The sequence below is a fragment of the Archocentrus centrarchus genome, chromosome 12 (assembly GCF_007364275.1).
Source record: "Archocentrus centrarchus isolate MPI-CPG fArcCen1 chromosome 12, fArcCen1, whole genome shotgun sequence".
Lineage (NCBI taxonomy): Eukaryota > Metazoa > Chordata > Actinopteri > Cichliformes > Cichlidae > Archocentrus > Archocentrus centrarchus.
In genome coordinates, this window is record NC_044357.1 from 26,302,952 (window position 1) to 26,317,630 (window position 14,679).

Here is a 14,679-nt window from a genome sequence, read left to right on the forward strand (position 1 = left end):
CAGCCTCAGCTGAACTGTCTTTGTCTTCAAAAATGTTCAATGTGAAACTTTCTTTTGTAAAACAAAGTATTTCACAAATGATAAAGATGTGAAGATGCTATCAGAACATCAACAAAACTTCATTTCCAAAATATATTCTTTGAAATACAGTAAGCGACTCTGTGCTTCATCCAGATTCATGAAACCATCTGAAACTGAAGATTTTCACTGCAGAATAAAACAGTTAATCGTAACATGAGTAGGAAAATATCCATTTAGCAGTTATTTATTTTATTTTTATTATGAATGAACTGAATTTTTAAACTTTTGTGCAGCAGGTTTGCTGTTAAACTTCATTTTGTTACATTTACATTTTGTTAAAAATGATGAAGATGAATAGCATCCAACATGATCAGAAACAGTAACATCATCTACATAGAATGGCACGTGGGTTTGGAGGAGAAAGAAGACCTGCAAATGTGATAATTTGTGGTGTTTATCATGCGCATATTTAGCATTTACTCATTAATTATTGTCTCCACATGTGGTACTAATGACACATGAAATTGGTCTAAATGAATGGGAAGAACAAACAGTAAGAAATGATTTCCCACATCAGACAGAGATGCAGTAAAAGTGCGCAGAGTTCGTCCTGCACAAACATGACTCAGCCAGGGTTAGGATTAGAGGCAATCTGACAATATAACCTGAGAGATGATCTCTTGGAAAAGGCAAAAAAAAAAAAAAAAATCAACTAAAATTCATGTTGATTAGTGTTTTTAAACTGTATAGGACCAGCTCAGTGAAATTAACTAGTTTTTCCATAAATCTGAGGGAGAACAACCTACCTGCTCCTTATCTCATTACCTGCTTTCACACCTGCCAGCAGCTGTTACTAAAAACTAAACATCCTTCTCATCTTCACCACTTTCATTTATTCATCTACATTCAAGCATCTCTCTCCCTCTTTAAATACATGAAAAACAAGATTTACACATCCGCATCAACCGACCTGAATGAACTGCAATTGTTCCAGCAGTTAGTTTCATTGCTTTTGTTTGCAACATTTAATTATGATTTTTAATTCACCAAGGGATCACAGGAACACAGACCTGACAAGCTGATCTCATTCTTTCATAGGTTTGTGATCCTCTACAGCTCCTCCTTTGGGACTGAATGTGTGCAAAAGGAGCAGCTGTGTGTCATATGATGACACAGTACCAGAGCCACAAAATTTGGCCACAATGCCAAAAAAAGCTTCTCTTGCAGAGGAACAAGGGCAGAGCTTAAATAACTGTATGGCTGTCATGGTAATTTCAGTGAAAGGCAGCTTACTGCTTGGTTTAGTGTTTTAAACTCTTGTTATGTTGGGATAGAAGCAGATAATCGGCATATTTATGTTACAAATATTTTCTGAATAAATGAAATAAATAGTTTAAACACAACCCACAAGCTCTAAGGCTCAAAGAACATAAAGAGCCTCCAAAAATCTACATTTTACTCCACTAACACATAAAGAGGGTCATATCATTTATACTGATTAGGAAGCCTGATTTTTTAAAAACAGAACATTGTTAGTTATTCAGGTCGCTGATGTTTGTCAGTGTTTGAAATCTTCAGAAACCTTCAAAAACATCTGAAAATCCTGTTTTTCTTCTGTCATCACTGAGTCTAAATGATCTCCCTGAACTTTCTTCCCACCCTTCTTCATCCTTCAGCACACCTTCCTGCTCCTTCTGTTAGCTTCTGTGTTTCTCTACTTACTCCAACAATGCTACAGTTTGTCAGTGGGTACAAACACAGAGAAGAACTGTGATGGAGACTCCACAGACTGGACTGAACCCTCTGCAGGTTTATCAGAAGCGCGGCACATGGACGATTTATGCTTGTTCGACAGAAAGTCAGATAGGTGCTGCACTTGGGAAGATATGAAGACAGAAACAAATGATCACTGAGAGGCATCATGCTGCTGGAAAACTTCTGCAGTCAGATTACTGAGAGCTCAGACTAAAAGCAGGTCTTCAGACTCTGACGAGGAAGTCAAGGTTGAGCGAGGCGGGAATATGCAGTGTCTCCAGGCTGAGGGCAGATGGGGAGTATGGGAAGAGGACCGGGAAGGTGTATTTTGTGTCCAAAAGAAGCTGAGGAGGGTCGTTCCTCTCCTGAAGGCGATTCTGGACACATAGAGACAGAACAGAGTCAAACATACAGACAGAACTCACCTGTCCTATAAAAACAGCCTTTTTACTGACACAAGTAAAGTATTCTCATTAAAAATACACATACAGACATCAGAAAACTTTGTTCTACTTGCATAAATTTCAGGTATATTTTATGTTTCTGTTGTCTAATGTTGCTGCAACTTCTTTGACTGTGGTAAAAACTTCTAGAGTTTCTGGAAGCTGCGGCTCCCGTTTCCTTTCCTGTTCCAAGACAATTTGTGACCTTCTGGATTCACAATCTTTGTCGTGGAAAACTGTTGATGCCTTTCTGGCTGCAGGATGGAGGCAGCTGAACATACTTCAAGTGTATTCATAGCTGAGCAATATTTAAATCAGAGCTCATAATCAAGCAGCATTTATGATAATTCAGTTTATTCTCACCTCATCAGACTGAACACAGACACTTTAAAGAACTCATATTAAAGCCCAGGTTTTTCTGAGAGCTGTAGGAAGCTCCTGGCTTTGTTTATCACTGTGACACCTGATGTTACACCTACACTGTGCAACTCCAGAGCTTATTGTACACCTCACACCTCTGCAGGACTGCTGGCATCAAATCTTCCAGCATCACATGTGCTGTAAATTCAGCTGAATTATGATTCCATCTTTTGTGCTTCGAAAATTCACATTTGTTCTGAAGGTATTCATGTTCCAGAGGAAGCCTCCCTCTTATGCTTAGCAAAGGTATCATTTTGTGTAGAAATTAAGAAAAAAAAAAAAGCTAAAGGCATCTGAAAAGCACCTGTGTGATTCTCACCTGAATGTTCCTGATGAAGGACACCGTGACTCGTTCTTCAAACTCATTCAGAGGTGTGTAGAGGTTCAGGATTTTCACAATCTGCAGGACACACAGGACAGTAGGTTAACATTGTGTCATGATCTGATGAGGTGTGTGTTACTGATGAGCTGAGCAGACCTGCTGTGTGGTGAGGGCGGTGCACAGCGTGCAGATGGCCTCAGCATCCTGTGACGTCTTCTTCTTGACCTGCAGCAGCTGTGCAGCCTGAATGATCGGCTCCAGAGTGGCTGCAGCTTTACTCTGATATAAATTATTTGCTCTGAGCCACTCCTCCATCTGACTGGTATTGTACCTGAACACACACACACACACACACACGCACACAGTAAATCCAGGGTTGGGGTTGATGGGGCCCTACAGAGTACAGGACTCTGAGACACTGGGCACACAACCAGTCCTGTCTGGGGGTCATGTTGAGCAGACATGGCAGTTTTAGTTCACTGTCATAAGCAGACCTGCTCCTTTCTCTGTCCCAGCTTTGTCTAACCAGTATCTGAACATTAAGAGTAATCTCAGGTTGGAAAGGTTTATGATTGATTGACTGATTGATTGATTGCTTTCTTTCTTTCTTTCTTTCTTTCTCTTTCTCTTTCTTCTTGTTTCTTATTTTGGACTAAGACTCAATTAAAGCTTTCACAAGATACCAGAGTATTTAGAAATCATGGATTTATGATGTTAAATACTAGCTCCTAATACTAGATCATTCTCCTGTGAAAGAAGAATGATCCTCTTCATTCTTCTTTCACAAGAATGAAGAGGATCATTTACAGCTTTCTTTTCTTTCTTTCTTGAGTTCATTTACCTTGTATATAAACTATGTTCACTGGAGTCTAATGGAATACCTGATTTTAGTAAATCTGTCTTAGAACTGCATTCCGACGTTGCTCATCATCAAGTGTAGATCTATAAATGTCATGGTCCTGGGCCGTTTTATTTCCCAGTTTGTTTTGATACTTTTGTTCCCTTTGTCCCTGTCTCCCCTGTTTCCATGGTCTTGTCGGTTTTGTCTTTTTGTCTTGACCCTGACCTCCTGTGTTTTCTTGTTGAGTTTTATTCCTAGTGTTGTGACTAGCCTGCGTCTCTGTCCCGTGTCTGTGTGCCAGTCCCCCGTATGTAGTCTGCGTGTACCTTGGTTAGTCACTTCCTGTTTTATTTTGCCAGTCTTGTGTTCCCTGTGCTTTGTTTAGTTTTGCTTAGTCTCATTTGCTTCACCTGCTGTTTCCTCTTGCCCTGATTACCTATTGTGTATTTAAGCCCTCAGTTTTCATCTGTCCTTTGTCGTGTTGTCTTCAGTGCTCCCTCACTGTGTGTTTCTCTGTACTTTTGTATTTAGTTTGGCACCTGTCCAGCCCACTGTAGCTTTCTTATTTTTGTCAGTATTCAATAAACACCCTTTCAGTCCTGCATTTTGGGGTCTACCCGTTCCAGCCACACAGCATCATGACAGAACAACGCGACCATTACAAAGACCACGCGGACTCAACACTACGTGACAGCAAGCGGCTCTTCGCTATGCGAGAGAAACGTGGGGGTGGAAGCTCTGGCTCGCCCCGGTTCCCGAGACGTCTTCTCGGGACCCACGCCACGCCCTGGGAGGTCCCGGTGTTGTGCCAAAAAGTGATCGTCTGCCAAAAAGTGATTGCCAGAAAATGACTGCCGGTATTTAAACTGTGTAAATGACTTGCTGACCTAGAATCTGTGAAAAATATGTCAAACATTTCTCTCGTGAATGATATCAAGTAATTTTGAGTAAGAAACAACATTTCTGTCACAAGGTAGACGCTGCAATCAGTTTTTAGCAGCGACTTTTATATATTCTTTATTTATCAGGGTAAAAACTGTGATCGGTCAGATTTTAAAGAGATATGTGGCCAAGAGAGCAGCAGACATCAGAACAAATATAACATTACACTCTATAAAGATATTTTAAGTGACCAAAGAGGACTGGATTTATTATAATGTACATGCAATAATGCAGAGTCATAAACATAATTGAAAAACGGGTCATTTCTTCATTTTATATTTAAGCCCTTCATAAATCCTATTGACTACACTCTATTCACCAATATAAGCAAAGACATTACACATAAAAGCACATAGAAACATCGAAAATCACTTTATGGCAGACGATCACTTTTTGGCACAACACCGGCATCGGAAAAGGACCCCAGCATCTCCACTCCTGCGCTCCTCGTCAGCAGTCGCCGCATTGTTCACCGGCCGTGCCACGCGGTGCAACCGCCGCTCATCCGCCGCCTGAGCCTCCGGGGATTAAGCTCGGCGGCTTCACGCTGTCTCCAGACTCTCCACTTCCTGTCTCATCATTTGCCAGCTCCGTTCCCCTTTCTCTACCTACAGCGGGGACGCGGAGGCGGAGCTCCCGGCGCCGCAAGAGAAAGACGCAGCCAGAAAGTTATGTGCCTCCAGCCGCAGCCACAGACAACACGATGAACTCTTATGTTCCCACAAATATACAGTGGAACTGTGTGAGCAATGGCTCAAATGCCCCATTGAGGGGTTTCGGGAAGCCATGGCTCACACCGTGCATAGACTAGTCCCGATAACCCCTGGCTTTTGGACTCTCTACCTGTCTCACAAAAGGACCTTGTAATCCAAATAATCTGTTCCATTACACCTGCTTGCTATTCTGGCCCATTCAATTCCACCATGTCATGGATACAGACTGTAGTAGCTGCCTCAGCCTCCCCAGTGCCAGCTCTCCCTGCCTCAGTTCTCCCTCAGCCCACTGTGTCAGCACCACCAGTTTCCCTGCAATTTCAGTCAGCTGTAGCTCCAGCCCCTGTAGCTCTCCCTCAGTCAGCTTCCCCAGTGCTGGCTCGCCCAGTCCCCACAGCCAGCGCCTCAGCTTTGCTCCCTCCAGTGGTTTCACTTTCTTTGATCCCTTTGGCCCCTCCGGTCAGTTTAATTTCCTCCTCATCCTCAGTCCCCTCATCCTCATTTCCTCATCTTCAGTTTTAGTCTCCTCAGATTCAGTCCCCTCATCCTCCTCATCATCCTCATCTTCAGCCTTAGTGTAGTAGTAGTTTCGGTCCCCATAGCGTCCCCTCAGTCAGCTTCCCCGCAGTCAGCTTCGGTCCCCTTAGCTTCCCCTCAGTCTCCAGTTCCCCTAGTGTCAGCTTTCACACCGTCTCCATTACCTTCACTTAGGCTATCCCCCAAGCAGCCCCAGCTGTTCAATAAAGCAGCTGTGTGCCCTGCACCGCAGTCCCAGCCTGCACATCCGGAGCCTCGCCTTGTAGGCCCCGTTCATCCCAAGGGTCACGCTCAGTCCGAGTGTCTGGCTCAGTCCGGGCCTCCTGTCTCATGTCGCCGCCACCGCTGGGAGCGCAGTCGGCCTCCAGTCTTGTCGCCGCCGCCGCTGGGAGCGCAGTCGGCCACCCAACTGGTTTGGACTCTGCTTTTTGGCCCCTTGGCCTAGGCGGCCCCCTGAACTGTTGGACTATTTTCCCCCCTGCCATTTACTGTTTTTGGGTTTTTTTGTTTTTTGTTTTTTTTTTCATAGCTCCTGAACTGTCGTTTTGACCCCCTGTTTTGGACGTTGGAGCTCTCAGGCCTTGTGCCGTCGCCTTTAGTTCTGGTCCTGTGTTTTTGTGTTTTGCTTGCCCTCATGCCCTGTTCTGACCCGTGTGCTTCCTTGTCCTTGAGTTTTGCTTCCGTTTTTTGGACTGTTGTTCCGGCCTTGTGCCCCTGCTTTTGTTTTGTTCTGGTCTGTGTTTTTTGTTTTGTTCCCTGCCTTTGTTGCGCCCTGCCTGGTTTTGTTTTTGCGTCTCTGTCCGTGTCTGTGTGCCAGTCCCCCGTATGTAGTCTGCGTGTACCTTGGTTAGTCACTTCCTGTTTTATCTTGCCAGTCTTGTGTTCCCCAGCATCATGACAATAAACTCTTGGCTGCAGGTTCAGTACCTGAGTTGCATGCCGGTGCTCCAGGAGCAGACGTCTTTGCGCAGCAGCAGGTTGTTGAGGGTGACGGCGTTGATGCAGTGGAAGAGCTGCCGGACCACCTGACCTATGATCTCGGGGTCCAGACCGTGGTCCTGCATGGTGTTGTGGAACTGTCCCAACTGCTTGATCAAGGCCTGCAGAGTGTAGCTGGTGGGGCCATCAGCATCCGTGTCCAAGCTGGACGAACGGTTCCTGTAGCCCATTGGCTTCACACCTGCCAGGCTAGGGATGCTCTCGCTCTCCAACATTGCTGACACTGGACGGGAAAGCAGAAAGAGAATATTTATTGAGATTTATTGAATGAGAGAAATTACAGACCTAAAACACTTACACAGTTGCAAAAAAGGATTATAAACTAAAAAAAAACAAAAAAAACCAAAAATAAATATTTTCTGAAACAAAAGGTAGTGCTAGATAGACTTCCTCAAATGCAAGTGTTCTCCTCATTCAGCTTCCTGTTTTTTCAGATTGTGACAAGGAGGGAGTCTGGAGCAGCATTTTGCTTCCTGAGGTGCGTTTCATAACTGATCTGATCTGAACCAAAGATTAAACCAAATCCATGTTACTTCCAGACCAGAAAGCAGGATGGACTTGTCTTTGCTGCTAATTTATCTATTTCAAGTCTCTTTCACTTTTCTCACTCAAAGATACCCAAGCTGATGGTGGTTGAATTCCTGCAGTAGCCTGGCGATTCATCTGCTTTGGTGGAGATTATGAATGTCTCAAAAACACCCTTCTGATGAACATTCCATCACGAGCAGATTTCTCCCATATTGGCTTCTCTTCATTGGCTCCCTGTTAAATCTAGAATAGAATTAGAAATCCTTCTCCTCACATACAAGGTCTTGAATAATCAGGCCCCATCTTATCTCAAAGACCTCACAGTCCCATATCACCCCAATAGAGCACTTCGCTCTCAGACTGCTGGCTTACTTGTGGTTCCTAGGATATTTAAGAGTAGAATGGGAGGCAGAGCCTTCAGCTTTCAGGCCCCTCTTCTGTGGAACCAGCTCCCAGCTTGGATTCAGGAGACAGACACCCTCTCTATTTTTAAGATTAGGCTTAAAACTTTCCTTTATGATCAAGCTTATAGTTAGAGCTGGATCAGGTGACCCTGAACCCTCACTTAGTTATGCTGCTATAGGCCTAGGCTGCTGGGGGTTCCCATGACGCACTGTTTCTTTTCATTCACCTTATTTACTCTGTTTATAATTCACTCTGCATTTAATCATTAGTTATTATTAATCTCTGGCTCTCTTCCACAGCAATGTCTTTTGTCCTGTCTCTCTCCCCTCAGCCCCAACCGGTCTCAGCAGATGATCCCCCCTCCCTGAGCCTGTTTCTGCTGGAGGTTTCTTCCTGTTAAAGGGAGTTTTTCCTTTCCACTGTCACCAAGTGCTGCTCATAGAGGGTCATTTTGACTGTTGGGTTTTCTCTGTATTATTGTAGCGTCTTTGCCCACAATACAAAGCTCCTTGAGGCGACTGTTTGTTGTGATTTGGCACTATGTAAATAAAATTGAATTGAATTATCAGGAACTGTTACCTGAGGGGGGGAGTTTAAGTCAGCCACAGTAGCCCGAACCCCTCGCCTCCGCAGGCTTCTTCTCACCCCCCACCCTTACTGACCCTAGCACTCCAATGCTATTTGCTATATGTGCTTAATATGTAGAGTTTTTTTTTTAACCTCTGTCACAGCCCAGCTCAAGGGAAGGACAAACTGGAGGAGGCTACAGGTCTAGGGGTATGATTCTCACTTCGGGTGTGAGAGGTCCTGGGTTCAAATCCTGGACGAGCCCCCACTTTTGTCACAGCCCGGCTCAAGGGAAGGACAAACTGGAGGAGGCCACACATGGTAAAATGGTAAATGGACTAGTTCTTATATAGCGCTTTTCTACTCAGTATGAGCACTCAAAGCGCTTATACAACCTGTTTGCATTCACCCATGCACTCCCATTCATACAAGCACTTCCATTTTTACGAAGCTAAGTGCTTTTAATTACCTAACATTCACACGCATTCATACTCCGACAGAACGGTCGGAGAGCAACTTGGGGTTAAGTATCTTGCCCAAGGATACATTGGCATGTAGCCCGGAGTAGCCAGGATTCGAACCGCTGACCTTCCGATCAGTAGGTGACCTGCTCTACCTACTGAGCTACAGCCACCCCACACATGATGATAAATAAGATTATTTATTTAAAGTAACATAATTAACATAACCCAAACTGTGTAAGTCAGTATTGTGTGCTATGTCTGGATGCATGGTGCATGGCGCTGTCACTTGGTGTTGGCTCTCACTGCGGTATTGTATCACTTCCTGTTCCTGTTTCAGAGCACAGTGTTTTGCTGTCTGTTAGCTGTTATATCTGTATAACTCGATTTATCTGGATAATAACATATTTTAGTGTAATCTTCACCTACTTTAAATAGCATACTCTTTGCTGAATCACCTGTATTCATTACTCACTTTATTTGTTTTTAGAAATTCGCTAGCTTAGCTCAGCTAGTAGCTTAGCCCTTAGCCGACTCACTACCAGCATGGCTTCTTCTCCTGTCTCTCCTGCACTTTCCTGCTCTGGGTGTCACATGTTTAGTTACTCCTCGGCCTCCTTTAGCAGTAACGGTACTTGTAATAAATGTAGTCTGTTTGTAGCTCTGGAGGCCAGGCTTTCTGAACTGGAGACTCGGCTCCGCACCCTGGAAAATCCTGTATCTAGCCAGGCCCCTGTAGCGGGTGCGGACCATGGTAGCTTAGCCGCCGTTAGCTCCCCCCCAGCAGATCCTGAGCAGCAGGGAAAACAGGCCGGCTGGGTGACGGTGAGGAGGAAGCGTAGTCCTAAGCAGAAGCCCCGGGTACACCACCAACCTGTTCACGTCTCTAACCGTTTTTCTCCACTCGGCGACACACCCGCCGAGGAACAAACTCTGGTTATTGGCGACTCTGTTTTGAGAAACGTGAAGCTAGAGACACCAGCGACCATAGTCAAATGTCTTCCAGGGGCCAGAGCAGGCGACATTCATGGAAATTTGAAACTGCTGGTTAAGGCTAATCGTAGATTTGGTAAGATCGTTATTCACGTCGGCAGTAATGACACCCGGTTACGCCAATCGGAGGTCACTAAAATTAATATTGACTCGGTGTGTAACTTTGCAAAAACAATGTCGGACTCTGTAGTTTTCTCTGGGCCCCTCCCCAATCAGACCAGGAGCGACATGTTTAGCCGCATGTTCTCCTTGAATCGCTGGCTGTCTGAGTGGTGTCCAAAAAATGACGTGGGCTTCATAGATAATTGGCAAAGTTTCTGGGGAAAACCTGGTCTTGTTAGGAGAGACGGCATCCATCCCACTTTGGATGGAGCAGCTCTCATTTCTAGAAATCTGGCCAAATTTATTAACCCTCCTAAAAACTGACTACCCAGGGTTGAGACCAGGAAGCAGAGTTGCAGTCTTACACGCCTCTCTGCAGCTTCTCTCCTCCTGCCATCCCCCCAAAACCCCATCCCCACAGAGTCGGTGCCTGCTCCCAGACCACCAAAAACCAAAGCTAAAATCAGCAAAAAGCTATTTAAGCATAAAAATTCAAAAACAATAAATAATAAAGCTTCATGAACTGCACCAAAAAATAAAACAATTAAATGTGGATTGTTAAACATTAGGTCTCACTCTTCCAAGTCCCTATTAGTAAATGATTTAATAATTGATCAACGTATTGATTTATTCTGCCTTACAGAAACCTGGTTACAGCAGGATGAATATGTTAGTTTAAATGAATCAACACCCCCGAGTCACAGTAACTGTCAGAATGCTCGAAGCACAGGTCGAGGAGGAGGAGTAGCTGCAATCTTCAATTCCAGCTTATTAATTAATCAAAGACCCAGACAAAGTTTTCATTCTTTTGAAAGCCTGACTCTTAGTCTTGTCCATCCTAATTGGGAAAATCAAAAACCTGTTTTATTTGTTATTATCTATCGTCCACCTGGTCCTTACTCAGAGTTTCTGTCTGATTTCTCAGACTTTTTATCTGATTTAGTGCTCAGTTCAGATAAAATAATTATAGTGGGTGATTTTAACATCCATGTAGATGCTGAGAATGACAGCCTCAACACTGCATTTAATCTATTGTTAGAATCAATTGGCTTCTCTCAAAATGTAAAGGAGCCCACCCACCACTTTAATCATACTCTGGATCTTGTCCTAACATATGGCATAGAAACAGTATTCCCTGAAAGCCCCCTCCTGTCTGATCATTTCTTAGTAACATTTGTAACATTTACATTTATCTTAATGGATTACACAGCAGTGGGGAATAAGTTTTATTACAGTAGAAGTCTTTCTGAAAGTGCTGTAACTAAGTTTAAGGATCTAATTCCTTCATTGTTATGCTCTTCAGTGCCATGTGCCAACACAGTGCAGAGCAGCTACCTAAACTCTGCTCCCAGTGAGGTCGATTATCTCGTCAATAGTTTTACATCCTCACTGCGTATAACTTTGGATACTGTGGCTCCTCTGAAAAGGAAAGCTTCAAATCAGAAGTGCCTGACTCCGTGGTATAATTCACAAACGCACAGCTTAAAGCAGATAACCCGAAAGCTGGAGAGGGAATGGTGTCTCACTAAATTAGAAGATGCTCATTTAGCCTGGAAAAAGAGTTTGTTGCTCTATAAAAAAGCCCTCCGTAAAGCTAGGACATCTTACTATTCATCATTAATTGAAGAAAATAAGAACAACCCCAGGTTTCTTTTCAGCACTGTAGCCAGGCTGACAAAGAGTCAGAGCTCTGTAGAGCCGAGTATTCCTTTCACGTTAACTAGTAGTGACTTCATGGATTTCTTTACAAATAAAATTTTAGACATTAGAGAAAAAATTATTCATAACCATCGCAAACCAAGGCATACCATTCATCTGTTAACAAACAGGACAACACGATAAGCAATGGAAACCAAGGAAAGTGGGTGAAGAACCTATCAGACAGGGTCCTCACCAAACCAGAAGAAAATGTGCTAGCCAAAGGACTCAACTTTGCCATAGCCCCACAACAGCTTCCTATAGTAGACCTCATCACAGCAACAGAAACCGCTATAAGAAATAACAAACTTTCTCATCCTGAAGCAGAACAGATCAGGATGAAAGTTTCAGCCACTCTCTCCAGTGCAAGACTTCCTCCATCCAACCTCACCATTCAGGAGAAGAAGGCCATCACAGCCCTAAGCAAGGATCAAAACATCACCATACTGCCAGCCGACAAGGGGAGGTGCACGGTTGTGCTGAATTCATCGGATTACCACAACAAAATTACTACACTCCTCAGTGACAACAATACTTATGAGGTCTTGAGACGTGATCCCACAAGCAACTACAAGAAAAAAGTTGTTTGCTGCCTGCAACAACTTGAAAAGGAAAAAGCCATTGACCGCCCCACTTACTACCGCCTGTACCCTGGAGAAGCCACTCCATGCATTTATGGACTCCCAAAGATCCACAAAGAAGGAGTCCCACTTCGACCCATTATCAGCAGTATAAACTCGGTCACCTACAACATTTCCAAACACCTTGCCACCATCTTATCACCGCTTGTTGGCATCACACCCCACCACATTGAAAACTCTACAGATTTTACTAACAAGGTCCAGAATCTTGTACTGGATCCAGATGAAACCATGGTGTCCTTTGATGTGGTTTCACTTTTCACTTGCATACCCACAACTGAGGCACTGGAGACCGTCAGAAGACGACTACAGGAAGACGATTCCTTACTGAACAGAACCAGCTTCACCCCAGATCAGATTTGTGCACTTTTAGATCTCTGCCTTACCACAACATATTTTAAATACAATGATGGATTCTACAGACAGAAGCATGGATGTGCCATGGGCTCCCCAGTGTCTCCCATTGTAGCCAACCTTTACATGGAGGAAGTGGAAAGTAAAGCTCTTGGTTCTTTCAAAGGGATGGCACCTAGCCACTGGTACAGATATGTAGATGACACCTGGGTCAAAATCAAAACCCAAGAAGTAGAAGCCTTTACTCGTCACATTAACTCAGTGGATAAATACATACGTTTTACCAGGGAGGACACCAGAGATAACAAGTTACCATTCCTGGACTGTGCGGTGCTTATCGAGGAAGATGGAAGCCTCAACATTGAAGTTTACCGGAAGCCCACACACACAGACCAGTATCTCCTCTTTGACTCCCACCACCCTCTGGAACACAAACTTGGGGTGATCAGGACCCTACAACACCGTGCGGAAAGTGTTCCCTCTAAGGCAGAAGGGAAGCATAAGGAACACACACACATTGAGAAAGCCCTCAAAACATGCGGTTACCCCAACTGGGCCTTCATCAAATCAGCTAAGATGTCATGTCCTGGGCCGTTGGCCCAGCGTTTTGTGTTAATAGTTATTTCCTGAGTTTGTCCTCCCTGTATGTTTGTCATGTTCCCAGTGTTGTGACTTGTCTGCGTGTTCCTTGGTTTATCACTTCCTGTTTTATTTTGCCAATGTGATTTCCTTGTGCTTTGTGTTTAGCTTTGCTTCCCCTGTGTAATTAGTTTCATTTGCCTCACCTGTTGTTCCCTGCTGTTTTCTCTTGCCCTGATTACCCAGTGTGTATTTAAGCCCTCAGTTTTCATTTGTTCTCTGTCGCGTCGTTGACGTTGTGTGTCCGTGTGTTTCTGTGTTCCTGTGTTCCCGTGTTCCCTGCGCCTGCCCTTCGTCTCCCTGTGCCTCCCTTCCAAGGTTTTTGTATTTTTGTGTTTCCCCGATGGAATAAACGCCCTTTTAAGTTACCCCTGGAGTCCTGCGTTTTTGCCCTTCCTTGCCCGTTTCCTCCCCGGCCATGACAGAACGACGCGACCAGACTATGGACCCCGCGGATACCAGGAGCCCCTCCGAGCAAGAGGAAGTGATTTTGGAGCTCATAGATCTCTCCAGGAACATCATTCATGCCACTGATGAACCCCGTCAGATTATTCAGGCAATTTTCTGCTGCAGACTTTTTTCTTCCTCCACTTGGCTCCTCACCCATCCTGACACTGCCTCCCTTGCCCATTCCATAATCATGCTCCGGAAAAACTTACAAGCTAAACTGTATAATATTGGTCGCCCTGTCCAGGGCAAAGACACAACCTTTTTCCTCCAAGCCATCACTAATTCACCTCTCCTGCAGCCGGTCATCTCACCTCCGTCGTCTCCTCCGCACCACTGCAGCTCAGCACCACAGGCGCTGCCTCGCTTTCCGGATCCGCCGTCATCCCTTCAACTCACCTCTCCCACCTCGTCATTTTCATCCTTTCACCCACAGCCCACCGCCTCCCCAGACCTCTCTTGGCTGCCAGATGATGTGGAGATTATTGATTCACCTCTGCTGGTGGACATCCTGGATGCTGAGAATCGTGCTTCCCACTCCAACAGAACGCGAAGGAAGCAGCGCTCCCGGCGTCGCCGTGCTCCTCCCCAGCCACTCTCGCCTCAGTCAGCTGTAGCGTCTGCTCAGTCGCAGTCTTCCCAGTCAGCTGTAGCTCCAGCTCCCCCTCAGTCGCAGTGTTCCAAGTCAGCTGTAGCTCCAGCTCCCCCTCAGTCGCAGTGTTCCATGTCAGCTGTAGCTCCAGCTCCCCCTCAGTCGCAGTGTTCCATGTCAGCTGTAGCTCCAGCTCCCCCTCAGTCGCAGTGTTCCATGTCAGCTGTAGCTCCAGCTCCTCCTCAGTCGCAGTCCCAGA

General features: G+C 44.9%; 1 protein-coding gene across 2 annotated transcripts in view; it reads right to left on the minus strand.

Moving 5' to 3' along the window:
* Nucleotides 1–259: 259 nt before the first annotated feature.
* The window catches only part of myo5b (myosin VB), a 111,436-nt gene continuing 97,016 nt past the window's right edge, over nucleotides 260–14,679 (minus strand). Inside the window, exons 36-39 of one of the 2 annotated variants that reach the window (XM_030742665.1) lie at nucleotides 6,922–7,216; nucleotides 3,118–3,292; nucleotides 2,959–3,039; nucleotides 260–2,153 (exon numbers count right to left, since the gene is read on the minus strand). In XM_030742665.1, coding sequence (XP_030598525.1) covers nucleotides 2,001–2,153; nucleotides 2,959–3,039; nucleotides 3,118–3,292; nucleotides 6,922–7,216 — 704 coding nt within the window. In that variant the 3' untranslated portion in view covers nucleotides 260–2,000. The remainder of the gene's footprint in view (nucleotides 2,154–2,958; nucleotides 3,040–3,117; nucleotides 3,293–6,921; nucleotides 7,217–14,679) is intronic. The other variant, XM_030742664.1, reaches the window with a different exon arrangement.